This window comes from Pempheris klunzingeri, chromosome 9 (assembly GCF_042242105.1).
Source record: "Pempheris klunzingeri isolate RE-2024b chromosome 9, fPemKlu1.hap1, whole genome shotgun sequence".
Lineage (NCBI taxonomy): Eukaryota > Metazoa > Chordata > Actinopteri > Acropomatiformes > Pempheridae > Pempheris > Pempheris klunzingeri.
The window spans coordinates 713,421-728,797 of NC_092020.1; the positions used below are offsets into that span (position 1 = coordinate 713,421).

The window sequence follows — 15,377 nt, forward strand, 5'->3', positions numbered from 1 at the left end:
TCATGACAGCTGATGCTGACTGAGCCTGCATGTGTCCAGCGCTGTTTGTGTGATTTACACACAGGATGTAGCTCTCTTTTTTCCGCCTGCCCTACATTTGCAGAGGTCCGTCTTTCTCTCTTTGGGGGTTTTCAACGCTTGTAACAGTGAAGGACGACCTCCTTGCTCAGCACTTGTCTTCCCATATCTGCGCCATGCTGCATTTTTTTCTTCCTCTGTCTTTTCTGTCTGCTCCTTTGACATCACCCCACCTGCTCTGCATTGTAGAAAGCAACCGATCACTCAGAGAAAATTAACTTTGTTTGGACTTTGAGTTGTGTAACCATCTTTAGATGTTGATAACCTCTGACCTCTGAGAGAAGGGAAAGGAAAGACAAGTCAAATTATGATATATACCAATACTGTGTTGGTATACTAATCAAGTAAAACCTCCACACTTTCTCTTTCTCTCTCTCTGATGAAGACTATTTCTATTTTGGTGCACTTGTGTGACATTTTCTGACCCTGGAATGCCACAGTGACAGAGGAAGTCAGGACTGACACCTAAGTCACGTCATGTGTCTGTATATTTACGTGTTTGTTTACCTCTATGTCAGTGTGGATGTGTTCACTGCTCTCTCATGAAATAGGAATCTGAATTACTTGCACACCTGCATGTACAGACACACACACACACACACACACACACACACACACACACACACACACACACACACACTGCTGTCTGGTGCTGCTGTTTTTCCCATTAATTCCTCCAGTCAATGCAGTCCTACATCAGCTTGTCATCGCCGCCCTCCACTCCCCCTCAACTCTGCCACTCCGGACCAATCACACTCCCACTTTTCAGTCAGTCTGACGCCCGCTCCTCCAGTGTTTGGCGACTGGCCTGTCAACATGCCAACTGCTGCCTTTCATGTCTCAAATAAAGGTAGAGCAGGCATGGCCCCTGGTGACCCATATCTTGTAATGCATATCCCCGCTAGAGGAGGTACTTTACATGGCCAGTGACCATGTTGTACAAGGATTTTTACAGGATTGTGAAGCCATCCATCCATCCATCCATCCATCTCTATCAACTCCCTTCATCTTTTTTGGTGTCTCTGCCATCTTTCTTCTTGGACCTTGTTGTCATTTTTAACTGCAATATATATTCTTCTCTGTCACTCCAGTATCACTTTTCTCCCCACCCCGGTATTTGCTTTCCATCCCGACACTCCCTTACACACCCCTCTCTCCCACTTCCAGTCTGTCCACCCCATCTCGACCTCGGCCCCCAGCAAAAGAGCTCCATGCTGCTGTTTATGGCTGCAGGGGCTGAAGCAGGGAGAGTAGAGCCCCCACTATGGAATATGGAGACTATTAATATAGATGCTGCGGCTGGCTGTGTGTGTGTGTGTGTGTGTGTGTGTGTGTGTGTGTGTGTGTGTGTGTGTGTGTGTGTGTGTGTGTGTGTGTGTGTGTGTGTGTGTGTGTGTGTATAGATGCTGTGGCTGGCTGTGTGTGTGTGTGTGTGTGTGTGTGTGTGTGTGTGTGTGTGTGTGTGTGTGTGTGTGTGTGTGTGTGTGTATGTGTGTGTATAGATGCTGTGGCTGGCTGTGTGTGTGTGTGTGTGTGTGTGTGTGTGTGTGTGTGTGTGTGTGTGTGTTTGCATGTGTGTGTGTGTGTGTGTGTGTGTGAGAGAGAGAGCTGGCATCTGTGTGAGAAGTTTTAAGGTGTAGAGGTGTGAAATGATTAAAATTGTTCAGACATACATTTTAAATGAGTGTCAGTAGGTGCACATGTGTACTCATTCTTCATTGTTGCATTTTAAATTGTTTCTCCTCGTTGCCAACAGAGTCTGGCGGCAGCTACAAACGGCAAACTGAGAACAAGAAACAGTAGACCAGTGTTTAAGTGGAGCACAGGCAACAGTTAACTCTTTTTATGTTATTTCTTAAATCCTTCAATTTCAAAGTAATTAATAGCGTATTGCTGTTGGATAAAGGAGGGAAAGAAGGATGAAAGTGGGAGAGGTAGACATGAGAAGGAGGTGGAGGAGCATGATTGAGCTCTCTTTGAACAGGTTGGCAGAGTCAGGAAGTGATTAGGCCACTACAATAACCCCAATAATGACAATAGGGAAAACATGTCTGCAGCCACAACCACTTAACATCAGGAAAAGTACCCAGTATGGTTCCCATTTCATCACAACAGCAGGACTGGGTGTGGGAGGACGGGCACATGGAAGGAAAGAGAAAGAAGGTGTTAGCGACAGGAGGATTTGAAGCCGCAGAGAAGCAAGCTTAAAGTTCAGTCAGTGTTCTTATTGCTGTCAAGCTTTCTTGCTGCGCATGGGACAGAGGCAAGATAAATCTGGCTCAGTTGTCTGACAGCTGTGGCTTAGTGGCTATAAAAATAAGAACTCTATAAAATATCCTTAGATATGCGGCTACATGAATTATGCTATGCAAAAACACTATAGCTAAAGCTTCAAGTCTCAAAAACTCATCATCCTCACAAGCTGAAGATCCATGTGAAGAATGAGGGAATGAAGGATCAGACTTGTTCAGCATGTGGAGAAATCAAAAGCTTCACCAGCCTGTTGTGCTTTGTTACAGTTGCTAAGCTAAAGAGGAGTTGTGGACAATCTTTTTGAGCCCAAGCACAAACCTGTGATATTTTTTATATAGTTACTTGAGCCATCTCTTAAAAAAGTAATGTTAATTTACCAGGCCGGCTCTGACGCAAATCAGCAGCGGCGTAGAAATGATTCATGGTCCTGTAGCAGCATGAGGTCTGAGACTCGAGCTCATCCCGTCTCCTGGTTTCTCTACTGCCCTCCCGCTGTTTTTCACATCTTTACCGGACTTCTCCATCAACAGCAGAAAGCAGTTTACCGGAAAGGTGGTGGTAGCAGCTGCATCACTGCAGGGTCAGAGGAGGGTGGCTGGATGAAGCCCAGACAATAAGGAATGGGTCTGATGAGGGGAGGGTCCAGTGTGTTCACTATGAAATAAAATCATACGCTACATTTGGTTCTTTGAGTCTTTGCTCTTACTTTATTTTTGTTTCTAGCATCCCAAACTGTCCTTACATCACTCACACACAGACATTTTAGCTCAGTGCCAGCTCACACAAACTTAATGCCAGACTCAACACGACCACCAGTCATAGCGTTGAAACAGCAAGTAATGCTCGGTTGTTCTTTACTCATCCCTGCAGTGCTGATTTGGGGTATTTACCACTCTGTCTGTGTGTTTCACAGGGCCTCCAGGAAAGCGTGGAAGGATGGGAAGAAGAGGGGAACCTGGTAAGTGACGCCCACCACCTGCTTTGTTTATTTATTTCTCGCTTTTCCCCGAAGACTCCCTCTTTCTTCATCTCTCTCACTTTCTCCCACACTCGCTCTCTTTTCCTGGGTGACTGGATAAGTTCGAGGGCTGTTAAAAGCAGTGACCCATGAGTCAGGCCGGTGGATGATGGGGTGCAGTTGGCTCTTCTCCCTGTCCCTGGCTATTTGTGCCGACACAGTGCTAACCTTGGCCATGTGGTTGCACTAACTTTGCACAGATGTCAGCCGTTCTCGCTGAGCGGTAGCAGCTGCGGTAGTGCAGGCCTAATGAGATTCTCTCTTGCCAAAATGACTACCCACCATTACTGTGTTGCTCTTTCTTTCCACGCAGACCGCAAAACACTCATTGAGGAACCAAAACAGTGCAGAGACGTAACTCTTGTTACACAAAGGTTCGTCATGACAGAGCGGATGTTCTACTAGTTTGAGTCACCCTCATTTTAAATGTGTTTAAATGTAGCGCCCGAATTGTAGCGCGACACTGTTAGACGATTTTATCAAAACCTGCAGGACTGAAGTTGTTCTACAGGATATGTGTCAGATGGGAAAATTTTCCATCTGGTTGTGATTCATTGTTGTGGGTATTTAGTAGATGAGACCTGCTCCTATGAAGACCTTGACTAAGTGAAAAACCAGTAACCTTTATTGCTCTACTAAGATCCTGTCTGAAGTTACCAAAGCAGTGCAGTATATTTGAATACTATATAGTGTATATATAATATATAGTGTTTTTAGCGTGTCTTGGTTTTATTTGAAATGAGGCTGATCTAAAGATTATAGTGCTGTGCCTTATTTTGAACCCCACAATCCGAACTGTATTTTGAAATTCTATTTTGAAAAAAACATAGAAATTTCCTTAGCACTGTAGTTTTTAGCTCAAACAGGAGTTAAAATTGTATTTGCCAGGTTTGATTATTTCCGGCAGCATGATGTTGTATGTGGGACTGACCCAGTGAAATGCTGTGGCTCACTGATGTGTCTTTAATATTATTTATCGACAATAAGATAAATATAGAATATCACCAGTATATCGTCTTTACTCTTCAACTACCTTTTCATCAACTTAGATTACAGAAATCTCTCTGGGTTCTGCAGTTCTGCATCAGGCAATCACCCAGACAAGTAAATGAGTCATCAGGGTGGAGTGTGTTTCCAGTCATGGGTCTTCAGGAGGATTGTCATTATTTGAAGGCTCATCGTTAACATCTCACTGGCTGCTCACTGTGTGTCGCAGGATGGTCTGTAACTGAGAAGAGAGATGTGGTTCTGTTTAGGCTGTCTCTCTCTCTCGTTGTTTACATTTGCGTCCTCACGTTGCTGCGTGGGCCACAGTGGGGGGGTAGGTGGCATGGAGAGGCTGTTCTGTTGCGCTGTTCTTTCAGAAGAAAAAAAAACAAATTAGTGTGGGAAGAAGAAACAGAAACACAAACCTGAATAACAGGAAAGAGAGCAGACAGAGTAGTAAAGCATCGGTCGTCTTGTCTCTCGCATCAACTCTCATTATTTTTACTTGTTTACCTTCTCTGTTCTGTTTACTTCTATCTTTTCCTCTCATTCCCTGTATCTTTCTTTCCCTTTAGTCTTCACACACACCTGCCTCAAGTTCAGTGCTTAAAGCTGGTCTAACTGTGTGGCTCTCCAGCCAGTTTGCATTTGTTTACCTAACTGTCTGGCCCAGGAATTCTTTGTCCTGGTGTCTAGACATGGCTAAACTTGATTGACTTGTTCTTCATGCCTCATAAAACCCAACACCTGTCCCTTCGTCTTTCCCTTACACCTTCTCATCCAAACCACCTTCACTTTTTCAGGCCTCTTTCTACTCCTCCTGTCCCAAAAATGCCCTCTCCCTTGAATCAAACAACAAACCTCAAGGTTCGCATAGATTCTGGTCACATTAGCAGGACCTTTTGTGTGTGTAAATAGTAACAAAACACCACAAATATCCCACTTTTTTCCTGAGGGAGTCTGTTTTCAATCAGGAGTTTATGTAGCTGGTTAGTGCTGCATCCATGCTGAGCTGTGTTGTACCAGAACTGCAGTGATGGCAGGGCTCCAAATCATGCCGTAGACTTTAATCGTGTTAACAGTTGCATAAATCAGCATCATAATTGGTTTTAAATTCAGATCAGATAAATGTAAACCAATCACTAATATAAAAGAGTTTAATGGCAAAACGATACATTTGCTTTGTAGAGGTTTATTAGTGCCCTCGGCCTCGGCCACTTTTAAGAGAATGTTTTTTATATGAATACTCCATTAAGACCAAGACCTCTAACAACGAGAGGAGTCCTTTGATCATTACTGTTGTTTTTGGTTAGTCTAAGTATGAAAAGCAGAATGTACTTTTTGCTGCTGAGGCTCAACATCAGAGCATTTCAATCAGATCTGAAAGACTGCCCTGGAGAAATCTCACATACATCTTTCTTTTTTTTCTTTTTTTACTTTTAAGGGACAGAGTATACCAGCACACCCCAACCTTTTCACTGCCTGTTTGTCTTCCATCTTGTACAACCATATCTTCTTAGGAAACAAAGTCTTGACATGACTTCATATCCTAATGCAAAACATGACCCATTATCCAGAAGTCTGTTTATCATAACGGGTTTGCCACAAACTCCATTGGCAGCGGCTCTAATGAGCTTGTTCTGTACCATATTTAGGTGGTTAATTACAGTCATCATTTAGCAAACCACATTGCATGTGCAGTTTTTTTGTTGGGCACCACTTTTCCGAGGAATTGATTGCTGTACAAACCAGAGGTTACCATAACTCACACATGCTGTGCATCATGTCACTGGAGATGTATAGAATTTATTTTCTAAAGCCTGATTTCTTCTCTTTTTCTGTTGCAGGACCTCCTGTAAGTACAATTTCATCTCATCCAGGTAGTATTTCCTTTGGCACTGAACATCCAAACACACTCACTTGAACACACACACAGATACATATATTATAGTTTACTATACAAGCTATGGTTTTTCTTCCACAGCAGTTAAAACATGGACACACAGACACACAAACTGTCACACATGTGCATCCACGAAGCATAGCAATAAATGGACCACCTAGAGAACTGTGGGTGTGTGCATGTGACTGTGCTAGCGTGTGTCTCTGTGTGTGTGTGTGTGTGTGTGTGTGTGTGTGTTTCATGGTGATGGTTAGGGAGCGATAACTTATTAGCAGCCAGTTACTCTCCTCCGAAGGACTATAACTCCTGCTGACACTCACACGCACACAGAGGATAAAACACACACACAGACATGTACTACCTGATGACTGCTGCCTTCAGGTTTGGATTTTTTTATTTAAGATAAATTGTTGTGATCTGCCTGACAAGAGTTCCCCATTTGTGATTTTTGTCAAAGTTTTTCATGTAAAATGTTGGGTCACATGTGGCACAGATCTCTGCAGATATGCAGAGCACACACCATAACGCTGCTCCGGAAATATCAGAACAGAACAGCGTGTCCGGCTGACATTTGACAATCCATGGAATGTTTTTTATTTATTTTCTTTTGGAAACTGTCTGTGCAGCTGGTTTACGATAAGTGTGCATGAAACGGTGTGTAATTTCTTTTTCTGAACACACCTAAAGCCCATCCTCCAGCTCACAAAGTCAAAGGAAAGTGTGGTAATGCAAAGACACCTGCTACTGTCCACAGTAACAATCTGCCAGGAAAACTAGTTTCAGGGATATTTCTGACAGATGTAAGCAGCCCATGTAACTCAGACAATGTAAATGTAAACAATGTAAATTTGCTGTTTAATTATGTCTTCGTGCAGGATGCTTTGAGTGTAAACCCAACAATCAGATATAGCTCGCTTTTGAAAACAGACGTAAACATGTGCCAGAAAGATCAGACATAGACTAAAAATGTTGTAGGTGGGAGTCAAACGTTGATGTGAACATACTGTATGGTTTAGCCGTCACTCAGTATTCATTAACTCCAGCTTCAAACTCCATATAGAGTAATTTAGTCTTTGTACGAACCAGTAAAAAGTGAACCATCCCCTTCAAAGTAAAGTGTACCAGGTCGTGTTAATATATACAGTATACAGGGTGTTGGGTGCAGCTGTTGGTTTCTGTTCTAACCTGTCTCAATGCTTCGTGCTTTAATCTCTAACCTCACCAGGGCAAGGCTGGACGGGATGGATACCCGGTAAATTTGATTTGTTATTTATCCTGTCACTCTTCAATTCACCCAATCACATCTCAATTTTGTCTGGATTTAATCAATTTTTCCTGCTGCTTTACGGGGCCTTTTTCAGTTTTTTATTCTTCTCTGCTCTTCCTGAAGAAATTACTTTTACTCAAGTCTTGATCTGTTTTCTTGCCTCTTCATGCGGCCTTCGACATTTGCTCTTCACCAATGATGTATCCTGCCCCATGACTGAGAAGTGACTCACATACAAAGACGGTTGTATTTAAAGACAAGCAGACACAAGCTTACCCAGAAGGGTACGCCGAGATCAGTCTTTTGCATCCCATAGATGACTTGAAACATTACAGCTGACTGACTCAAGGCAATATATAGTGACAAAAAACATATTCAGTGCACGTGTAAAAATGAATAAACATGAAACGCAATAAACATCAAGAAGATATCATCAGTAAACATAAACCACAGCATTGTAAACCGTACCAGCCACAAGGCATATTGTTGCCCTCTGCTTTTAAGTGGAGTTTACTAATGTTTGAACAATATAACTGTGTACATCCATAACTACTGAATGCAAAGCAGATCACTTATTTCCACCAGTGAGACCTACCACAAGACTGAGAGCCGCTTCTTGTGTTAGCCGAAGATACAGCGGCCTCTTGTGGTCGATTACATTACCGACTTTCTCCACAGCTGCTGAGATACAACAGCTCATGGCTCCTTTGCTGATTTGTGGCTTTGCCGTCATCAAATCCTCATCATCTAATACAGACACACCCTCATCATTTTGAGAGCTCGGCTTATTTGAGCAGATGGATTCGTTACAACTGGATGTCTGCATGGTGTGCAGTTCACATCAGCAGCAGGGTGTGTGAGGTCCATGTGTGAGAGTGTTACATACCCTATGAGACACCCTGTCCCACTACAGAGTGACCCACCGATCTGGTTCCCACGTCGACCCACAGCAGCCACCCGGTGTTGTGTTCCACATGCACGTTGTCTCACTGGGGAATTTGTGAACTTCATTACCCATGGGGCTCGCTCCCAGTCAGATTCCCAGTCTGCGTGGCACTGCGCAGGCCTCCTGACGGGAAATGCCTCCTGCTAATTACACACAGGTGGGCCGTGCGCGCAGTGAAGTGTGTCCATATTTGTGTTTGTTTGTCTGTGACTCTATTCATCTTTGTCACTGTCTTCAATAGAAATCACAAAGTTGCAGCAGATTGTAGTATTTTTAACTTTAAAACATCTGTTTAATTAATGATGTAGCATATTGATTTAGTGTTGCGTTATCTGGCTAATCCTTCCTCGTCTAGTAAGCATAATGAAATCCATCCTTATAGCTCTATAAAGACATAGATGAAACAATTTTGCACTTTCAGAGGAGCCGTCTGCTAAGTGTAAGAGGCAGCTTCCTGTTATGATGCATATGCGGAGGTATGATGACTGAGGAGGCAGCGTGTATGAAGTTACAGTGAAACAACAGTAGATTAATCATACTGGCAATTAACATGGACAGCACATTATTTCATTTAGCGGCAACAGAGATGATCGAGTTTCAAACATTGAAGCTGAAAAAGGGCCATTTTTCCTGTTGGGTAGCAGTGTTTGTGTATCTGTGTCCATATGTGCACATGTGTGTGAACTCCATCCAGCCACCCATAGTTTATGTAGATCTCTGTAACAAAGGCCAGAGCTGTGGAAGTGGTCAGAGGTCTGCCTCTGTGTGTGTATGTGAGTGTGTGATATGTTTTCGGACCAATAACCTCTCTCACATGGACTGCTCATATGGAGAGGGCATGCGCACATCAACACAAATGAGTCAAGTCAGTTTCCGGAGAAGCACTGCGGTGCAAACTGTGCTGTGCCAGTGACTTGTGCCAACAGATTTCCTTTCTTTATTTTTCCATTGTTAAAACAAACAGCTAGATCTCCTTCCAGCTCTTTCTGTCTTGCCCTCTCTCACCCTTATTATGTCTCTATTTCTGTCCTTTAACTTTCAGCAGGCAGGAGTCGACTGCACACGTGAACACACATGTCAACAGCATGAACATAACGATAGCAATGGTGGAAAGTCACGAAGTACATTTACTCAATTATCTGTACTGTGAGTACAGTTTTCATGTACTTTAAACTTCTGCTTCACTTCACTTCAGGTGTTTTACTTCAGCAAATGCTAATATTGTACCTCACCTCCACTTGATTTTTTTGGCAGCTGGTTACTTTGCAGATTCAGATTGATAATACCAAATATAATCCACTAATGATGATTATTATTGTAGGTTAAAATAAGATAAGATTATTGATTATTGTGAGGAATCCACAAGCTATCCACCTTCACCAGCTGCATTGTTAAAGTGATGTACACATGAGTATATCAGTAATTATAATCTAGTAATATAAAGTATATTATTCTGAAATTGGCCATATTACATAATGATTACTTTTACTTTTGGTACTTAAAGTATCTTTTGATGCTGATAATTTTATTTAAGTGAAGTTTTAAATGCATGAATTTTACTTGCATTTCACGTATTTCTACAACGCGGTGTTGCTATTGTTTTATATAAGTAATTGATCTGAATACCTCCCTGAACAACTGTCAAACAATCCATGTGCACACACGTGTACATGTTTGCCAGTGTGTGAGCACGCATGTGCTGCACTTCATTCAGGTGGCATACACATGTCTTCTAGTCATTAGTTTCATCAGACTAATGCATGCAGCAGTCTGCTTCCATTGAAGCATTGGTAATATTATAAACAGTGTTAATGACGTGCGGTTTGTGCGTATCTCAAGCATAACACTGTGATAAGTGTGTGGTTGTGTGTGTGTGTTTGTGTGGTTGTGCGTGCTGATGTATGTTTTCTCTCCTCATGTAACCCCTGTCACTTCTTCCTCTCATAAATCACAGGCGTGGGGTTTGAGTTTCAGAAAAGAGGCTCCCCACTGTCAAACAATCACAGTCAGGCAGCCTGACAGAACAGTGCAGAGGAGTAAATACCCACCAACACACACCAGTTGATTCTCATTCACATGCGTAGTCACCAACGTGCCCAGCCACTAGTGTGTTTATACGAAAGTGCCAGTCTGTGACAGACAGCGGACCTCACTCAGCAGAAACAGGCCAAGGCCTCCATTGTTCAGCCTTCCAGGCTGCTGAACGCAGATTAAAGCCAGACAGTCACCCAACAACATGTCAGTAATTTTCTGTCCCAAACACAACACTCTGGTATGCTTTATTGTGCTCTTTGGTTCTGGATGCAGCCACTATTTTTTTTAAGAAGAAGAAAATGTCATGTATCACAAATTATGTCCATGTAGCTCTGAGATGAGGAGGAGGTTTGTCCCTGTGGCAACATGAAAGTAACTGGAGAGAAGAAGGGACGGAAAAATATTCACAAGAGGGTTGGAGGATCGCTTTGAGAGAGGAAAAGATAATGATATCAAAGGATGTAAGAGAAGTAAGGAAATTAGAGCCAGGAGAGAGGAAAGGGTTCCCTCACGCTCCCCATCTTCTTTAATTATGACGTCATTTAATTAAGCTCATTGAGCCTAATGTGTTCGACACATTACTGTACCATCTGTGTCTGGTCTGATGTGCAGACACCAAGTTTTCACATTACGTCCTCAACAATTATATCCTACTGGATAATTACCAGTCTGCACCATAGGGAGCACAATAAAGACTGCAAAGGCACCCCTCGCCCTAGACAAACCTACACACACGTATACAATCATAGACACGGACATAAGCCCTCCTGCAGGCCAAGGTATTTTCCAGAAATATGTTTAAAAGCCATCTAATTGGTGGGAATGCTGAGTCTGAACTTCTTTTTTTTTTTGTTAATCTGCTGAGGGAAGCTGCAGGACAAGATGGCAATGTAGACTAGAAATACACACAAAAGGGCATTATTTCATTTTCCCCCCAGTTCACTTGAGGTTTTGGTGGTAATTTCAGGCCTATTTTCTCACTTTTTCTCAACATTAATCTCCCCCTTTTTTTCTCCTATGTTCCTCTGTCCGTCCTCCTTCCATTTTACTCTGTGGTCTGATCCATTTGTGGTATGAAAGAGAGAAAGAGAGTTTAACGGCAGCTTTTTTTCGTTCAGCCTGTTCTATTTTTATTTAATTTCCAGCTCCTTTTTGCTCCAGCTCCAGACTGATGTGGACGTGTACTGTAGGTTTGTACCATGCTGGAGGTACATTATAGTACAGAATAGCAGTTAAGCTGCACAGAAGGTAAAGCACAGAATTTATTAGCGGCCACTCATCTAAATCCAATTTCCGGTGGCTCCTGTGTTCCCGACTTTTATTCTCTTTCATATAAATCCTACTGGTTCATTTTGTCATTGGTTTTCATTAAAAGTTGCTTCTGACCTCTGTTGCTGATCGTCATCACAGAGGAGCTTCCTGCACTGCTGTATTGTTTAATTATTTCTCCAGTTAGCAATTCTGAATAATACCAGTTAAGTGAGTAAAGTCATGGAGGTTACAGCATCTCCTACATACTTGTGTATGTAACTGTCAGCTGCCAGATATTAGATACAGGGTTTTATTGTTGAGGATAAACCCTCACTGACACACACACAGGAAGAGTCACACACAGCTACAGCACACACAGTTCACAGGCCACTGTGAGGCTTGTTAGCAGCCATAAATCAGTCTGTTTTTGCTCAGGTTCAGACTTTGCAGCAACCGATGACCTCACCATGTACACCTCGTCTACTCATCCTGACGAGTCTTGAAGGAGCCCCGATAAACGCTGCCAGATGTAGAGATATCACCGCATACACACACACACACACACACATGCACGTATACCAATGCATGGACCCAGAGACATAGACACAGATAATATAGAAAACTGCTTGACATGCTAAATAGAGTGGTGAAACTACGACCTGTCCTCCACTGTGTGTGCCATCCAGTGAAGGAACTATAGGCCATTACATCGTTACTCTTTACACGCCTCTCAACTTCAGACAGTCATGGTGAAATTGCCGTCCAGTTGGGCCGAGTCATTTGTTCTTCCCAAGTCTCAACCACCTTCTGCTGATTTCACAAGGGGCCCTTAATCAAAAGGACATTGCGAGCCTCAAAGGCTTGTCATTGTACTTTTATAAATCTCTTTTATACAGACTAACCACTTTTTGAAGACAGTTTATAGCCATTCCGTCCCATTACAAGACAAAGGAGGGGCAGCAAACTAGTAATGAGAGCAGCTCCAAAGTATCATTCCCTCCTTCCTGCTTCTTCTCTTCCCTCCGTCTTTCTCGTGCCTACTGTCCATCTATCAAAGCAGGCAGCGATGACACTGTGGTAGGTTTTCACTGCAGGACCCCAGGCCGGATAGCACCCGCGGGACTGCTAAAGCCGGGAGATGAAGAGAAAGGCCCAGCTGATGTAAGCCACCCAAGGCCAGAGATGACGACTGTTAATGATGGTTTGCAGTCTGCAGACCCACCAGGACTGTGAAGGGTCGAGAAACCCGCGACTCGAGGGACCCTGTAAAAACTGTTAGCTTAACATCGAGTATGGTCGTTAAGGAGGAAGTCAACATTAGCCTTTACCACATACATCACATTTAAGTGTTTTTGGAAAGTTTGATCCAAGAGCCAACTGGTCCTTTTTGTTTAAGTAGGGATCTAAAGGTTTGTGCCTTTGAACTGACTGTTGCTTTGCAGAGGAGGTTCAATGACTGCTCGGCTGTTTTTATTGAGGTAAACAAAGTGGACAACTTCAACTGCTGTTTCAGCACTTGGGTGAGGTTGGATGGGGGCTTTAAATGTACTTAACTGCCTTGTTGGATTATCTCATCACCACAAACACACAGAGACATGGTGGATGTGGGGTTCTGTGAAAGATGGATACAGCTGGACCAAATCCACCCACAGTCCATAGTGTTGGACACCACACCCGAAATCTTAGAATAATTCTAAACCATAACCACCTGGAACCGTCTTAATATCTGAGTCTAACGTGTGCACACAAACCCACACATGGTTAAATGGGGCAGGATATACATGGAGCATTTGTACAAAAAGTAACAAAAAATACTCTCCTTTTTCCTTCTTCTTCTCCGATGACTTCTCTCCGATGATCGCAGATGTTTCTCTCTGTTGTTTTTCACTGTCCTCACTGACACATTTGTCTTACCAAATCCGCTTAACTGTTTTTCCTAAGCTAAGATCATTTCCATTGTTTGCTGAGCGATACAGAGACAAGACTCGTGCATGATCAAATCCTAATAAATCACAGACAGTTTAGGATATTTTTGAGGAAGGAAATACTTTTGTCAGTGAATTTAAAACAAATAGTCACTTCACAGTGTTCTTCATTCACAGCAGATGTTTTTGAAGCCACTCATTAAAGGATACAAATACACTTATTCGCTTTCTTGCTGAGAGTTCAATGAGAGGATTGTTGCGTGTCTGTGCATTAAGTTAACACTTCTGAAGTTAGAGGCAGGAGAATCTTTAGTTTAGCGAGCACGAAGACTAGAAGGAGCTGGAGCTACAGAGTTAGCCTAGCTCTGTCTGAAGGTGAAAAGAATGTGACTAGTAGCCCCTCTAAAGTTTACACTTCATATCTTGTATGTTTAATCTGTACAAAAACTGAAAAACATGTCGGTTTCATGGAGGTTCTGTGGTTTTCTATGGAGGACGTTTTCTTTGCTTGCTAACTGTTTTGTGGCTGACCGCACAGACACGAGAGTGATGTCAATCTTTTTATCTATTCTTGGCAAAAAAGTGAATAAGCATATTTACCAAGATGGCAAACTATTCATGTGATGGCTCTGCGTCAGCATTGCTCTCATAACTTTGTACTTTTGTATTTTCCTCATTTCTGTTTATCTGTCCTCCACCAGGGTCCACTTGGCTTGGATGGGAAACCAGTGAGTATTGCTATAATCAAATGTGTAAAACTTTTACAGCTCAGTTGTTTCATTTCAATTCTGTTTCTTTTTCCTCTCAGGGTTTTCCAGGTCCCAAGGGAAGCCAGGTACGCTGCCACACACCCGCTGTCTTGTTTTCTAATGGCACATATCTATTACACCAATGCAATTCACACTCAAAGGTTTTATATCTGTGAATCCAGGTGGGTATTTGGCCTGTAGGACAGGTGATGGTTTGCTAGGCTTCATCAATCATTTTTACGGTTCCTAAGGGAGCGTCACAGGTGAACAAAAGGCCCACGGTAGCCATCTTGTTTCTTGTTCCACCTCTTAAGTCATCCCACGGCTCGCAGCCACGAGGGACTCATGGCTCAACTGAACCGAGTGCTGAAATTCCCTTTGCACTTCACCTCTGAGTCCCATCCATCACCCCTCCCCTGAAACCCCGCCGCACTCCCAGACAAGCCCAGGTGTAGCGTGGAAACGGGTGAAGCAGAGCGAATGGGTTACACACCAGGGGGAAAAGTGAGAGAGAGAAAAGAGTTTATAACCTTTACAGAGGCTCTTTAAAAAGTCATTATAATATCCTCTACCAGCACTCCCCTTCAGCTCCTCTCTCTGGTCACTTTGCCCGCGAGAGGAAGGAGTCGTCTGCTGAAATGTAAACCCCTCACAGCATAATGAGTGCTGTTTGAATAGTTCCTCTCCAAACACCATTAAGCGGTTGTTTCCTGCAAAAGCAGACCGCAAGCTGGGTCTGTCCTTTTTAAGAGGACTCTCCCCATCGCTGAGGGTCTACTGTAAAAGCCCAGCAGGTGTGACACAGACCTCATGACCAGAGTCACCTAAGTACTCGAGGGCTGTGGGGGGAGATGAAAACAGGAGAGTTAAGTATGAAAAGCAGTGAAACAATAAGACTGATTTGTTTATAGATGATGGCAAGGGGAGGCACAAGACAGAGGGTTAGTTTAAAGGAACACTCGCAAC

The 15,377-nt window shown here is 43.1% G+C and overlaps 1 protein-coding gene across 1 annotated transcript in view; it reads left to right on the forward strand.

Annotated features, from left to right (window-relative positions):
• LOC139207446 (collagen alpha-1(XXIII) chain) overlaps positions 1 to 15,377 on the forward strand; it is a 113,767-nt gene that overhangs the window by 77,209 nt on the left and 21,181 nt on the right. Inside the window, exons 3-7 of the mRNA XM_070837169.1 lie at positions 3,245 to 3,289; positions 6,184 to 6,191; positions 7,465 to 7,491; positions 14,364 to 14,390; positions 14,471 to 14,497. Of these exons, the coding sequence (XP_070693270.1) occupies positions 3,245 to 3,289; positions 6,184 to 6,191; positions 7,465 to 7,491; positions 14,364 to 14,390; positions 14,471 to 14,497 (134 nt within the window). The remainder of the gene's footprint in view (positions 1 to 3,244; positions 3,290 to 6,183; positions 6,192 to 7,464; positions 7,492 to 14,363; positions 14,391 to 14,470; positions 14,498 to 15,377) is intronic.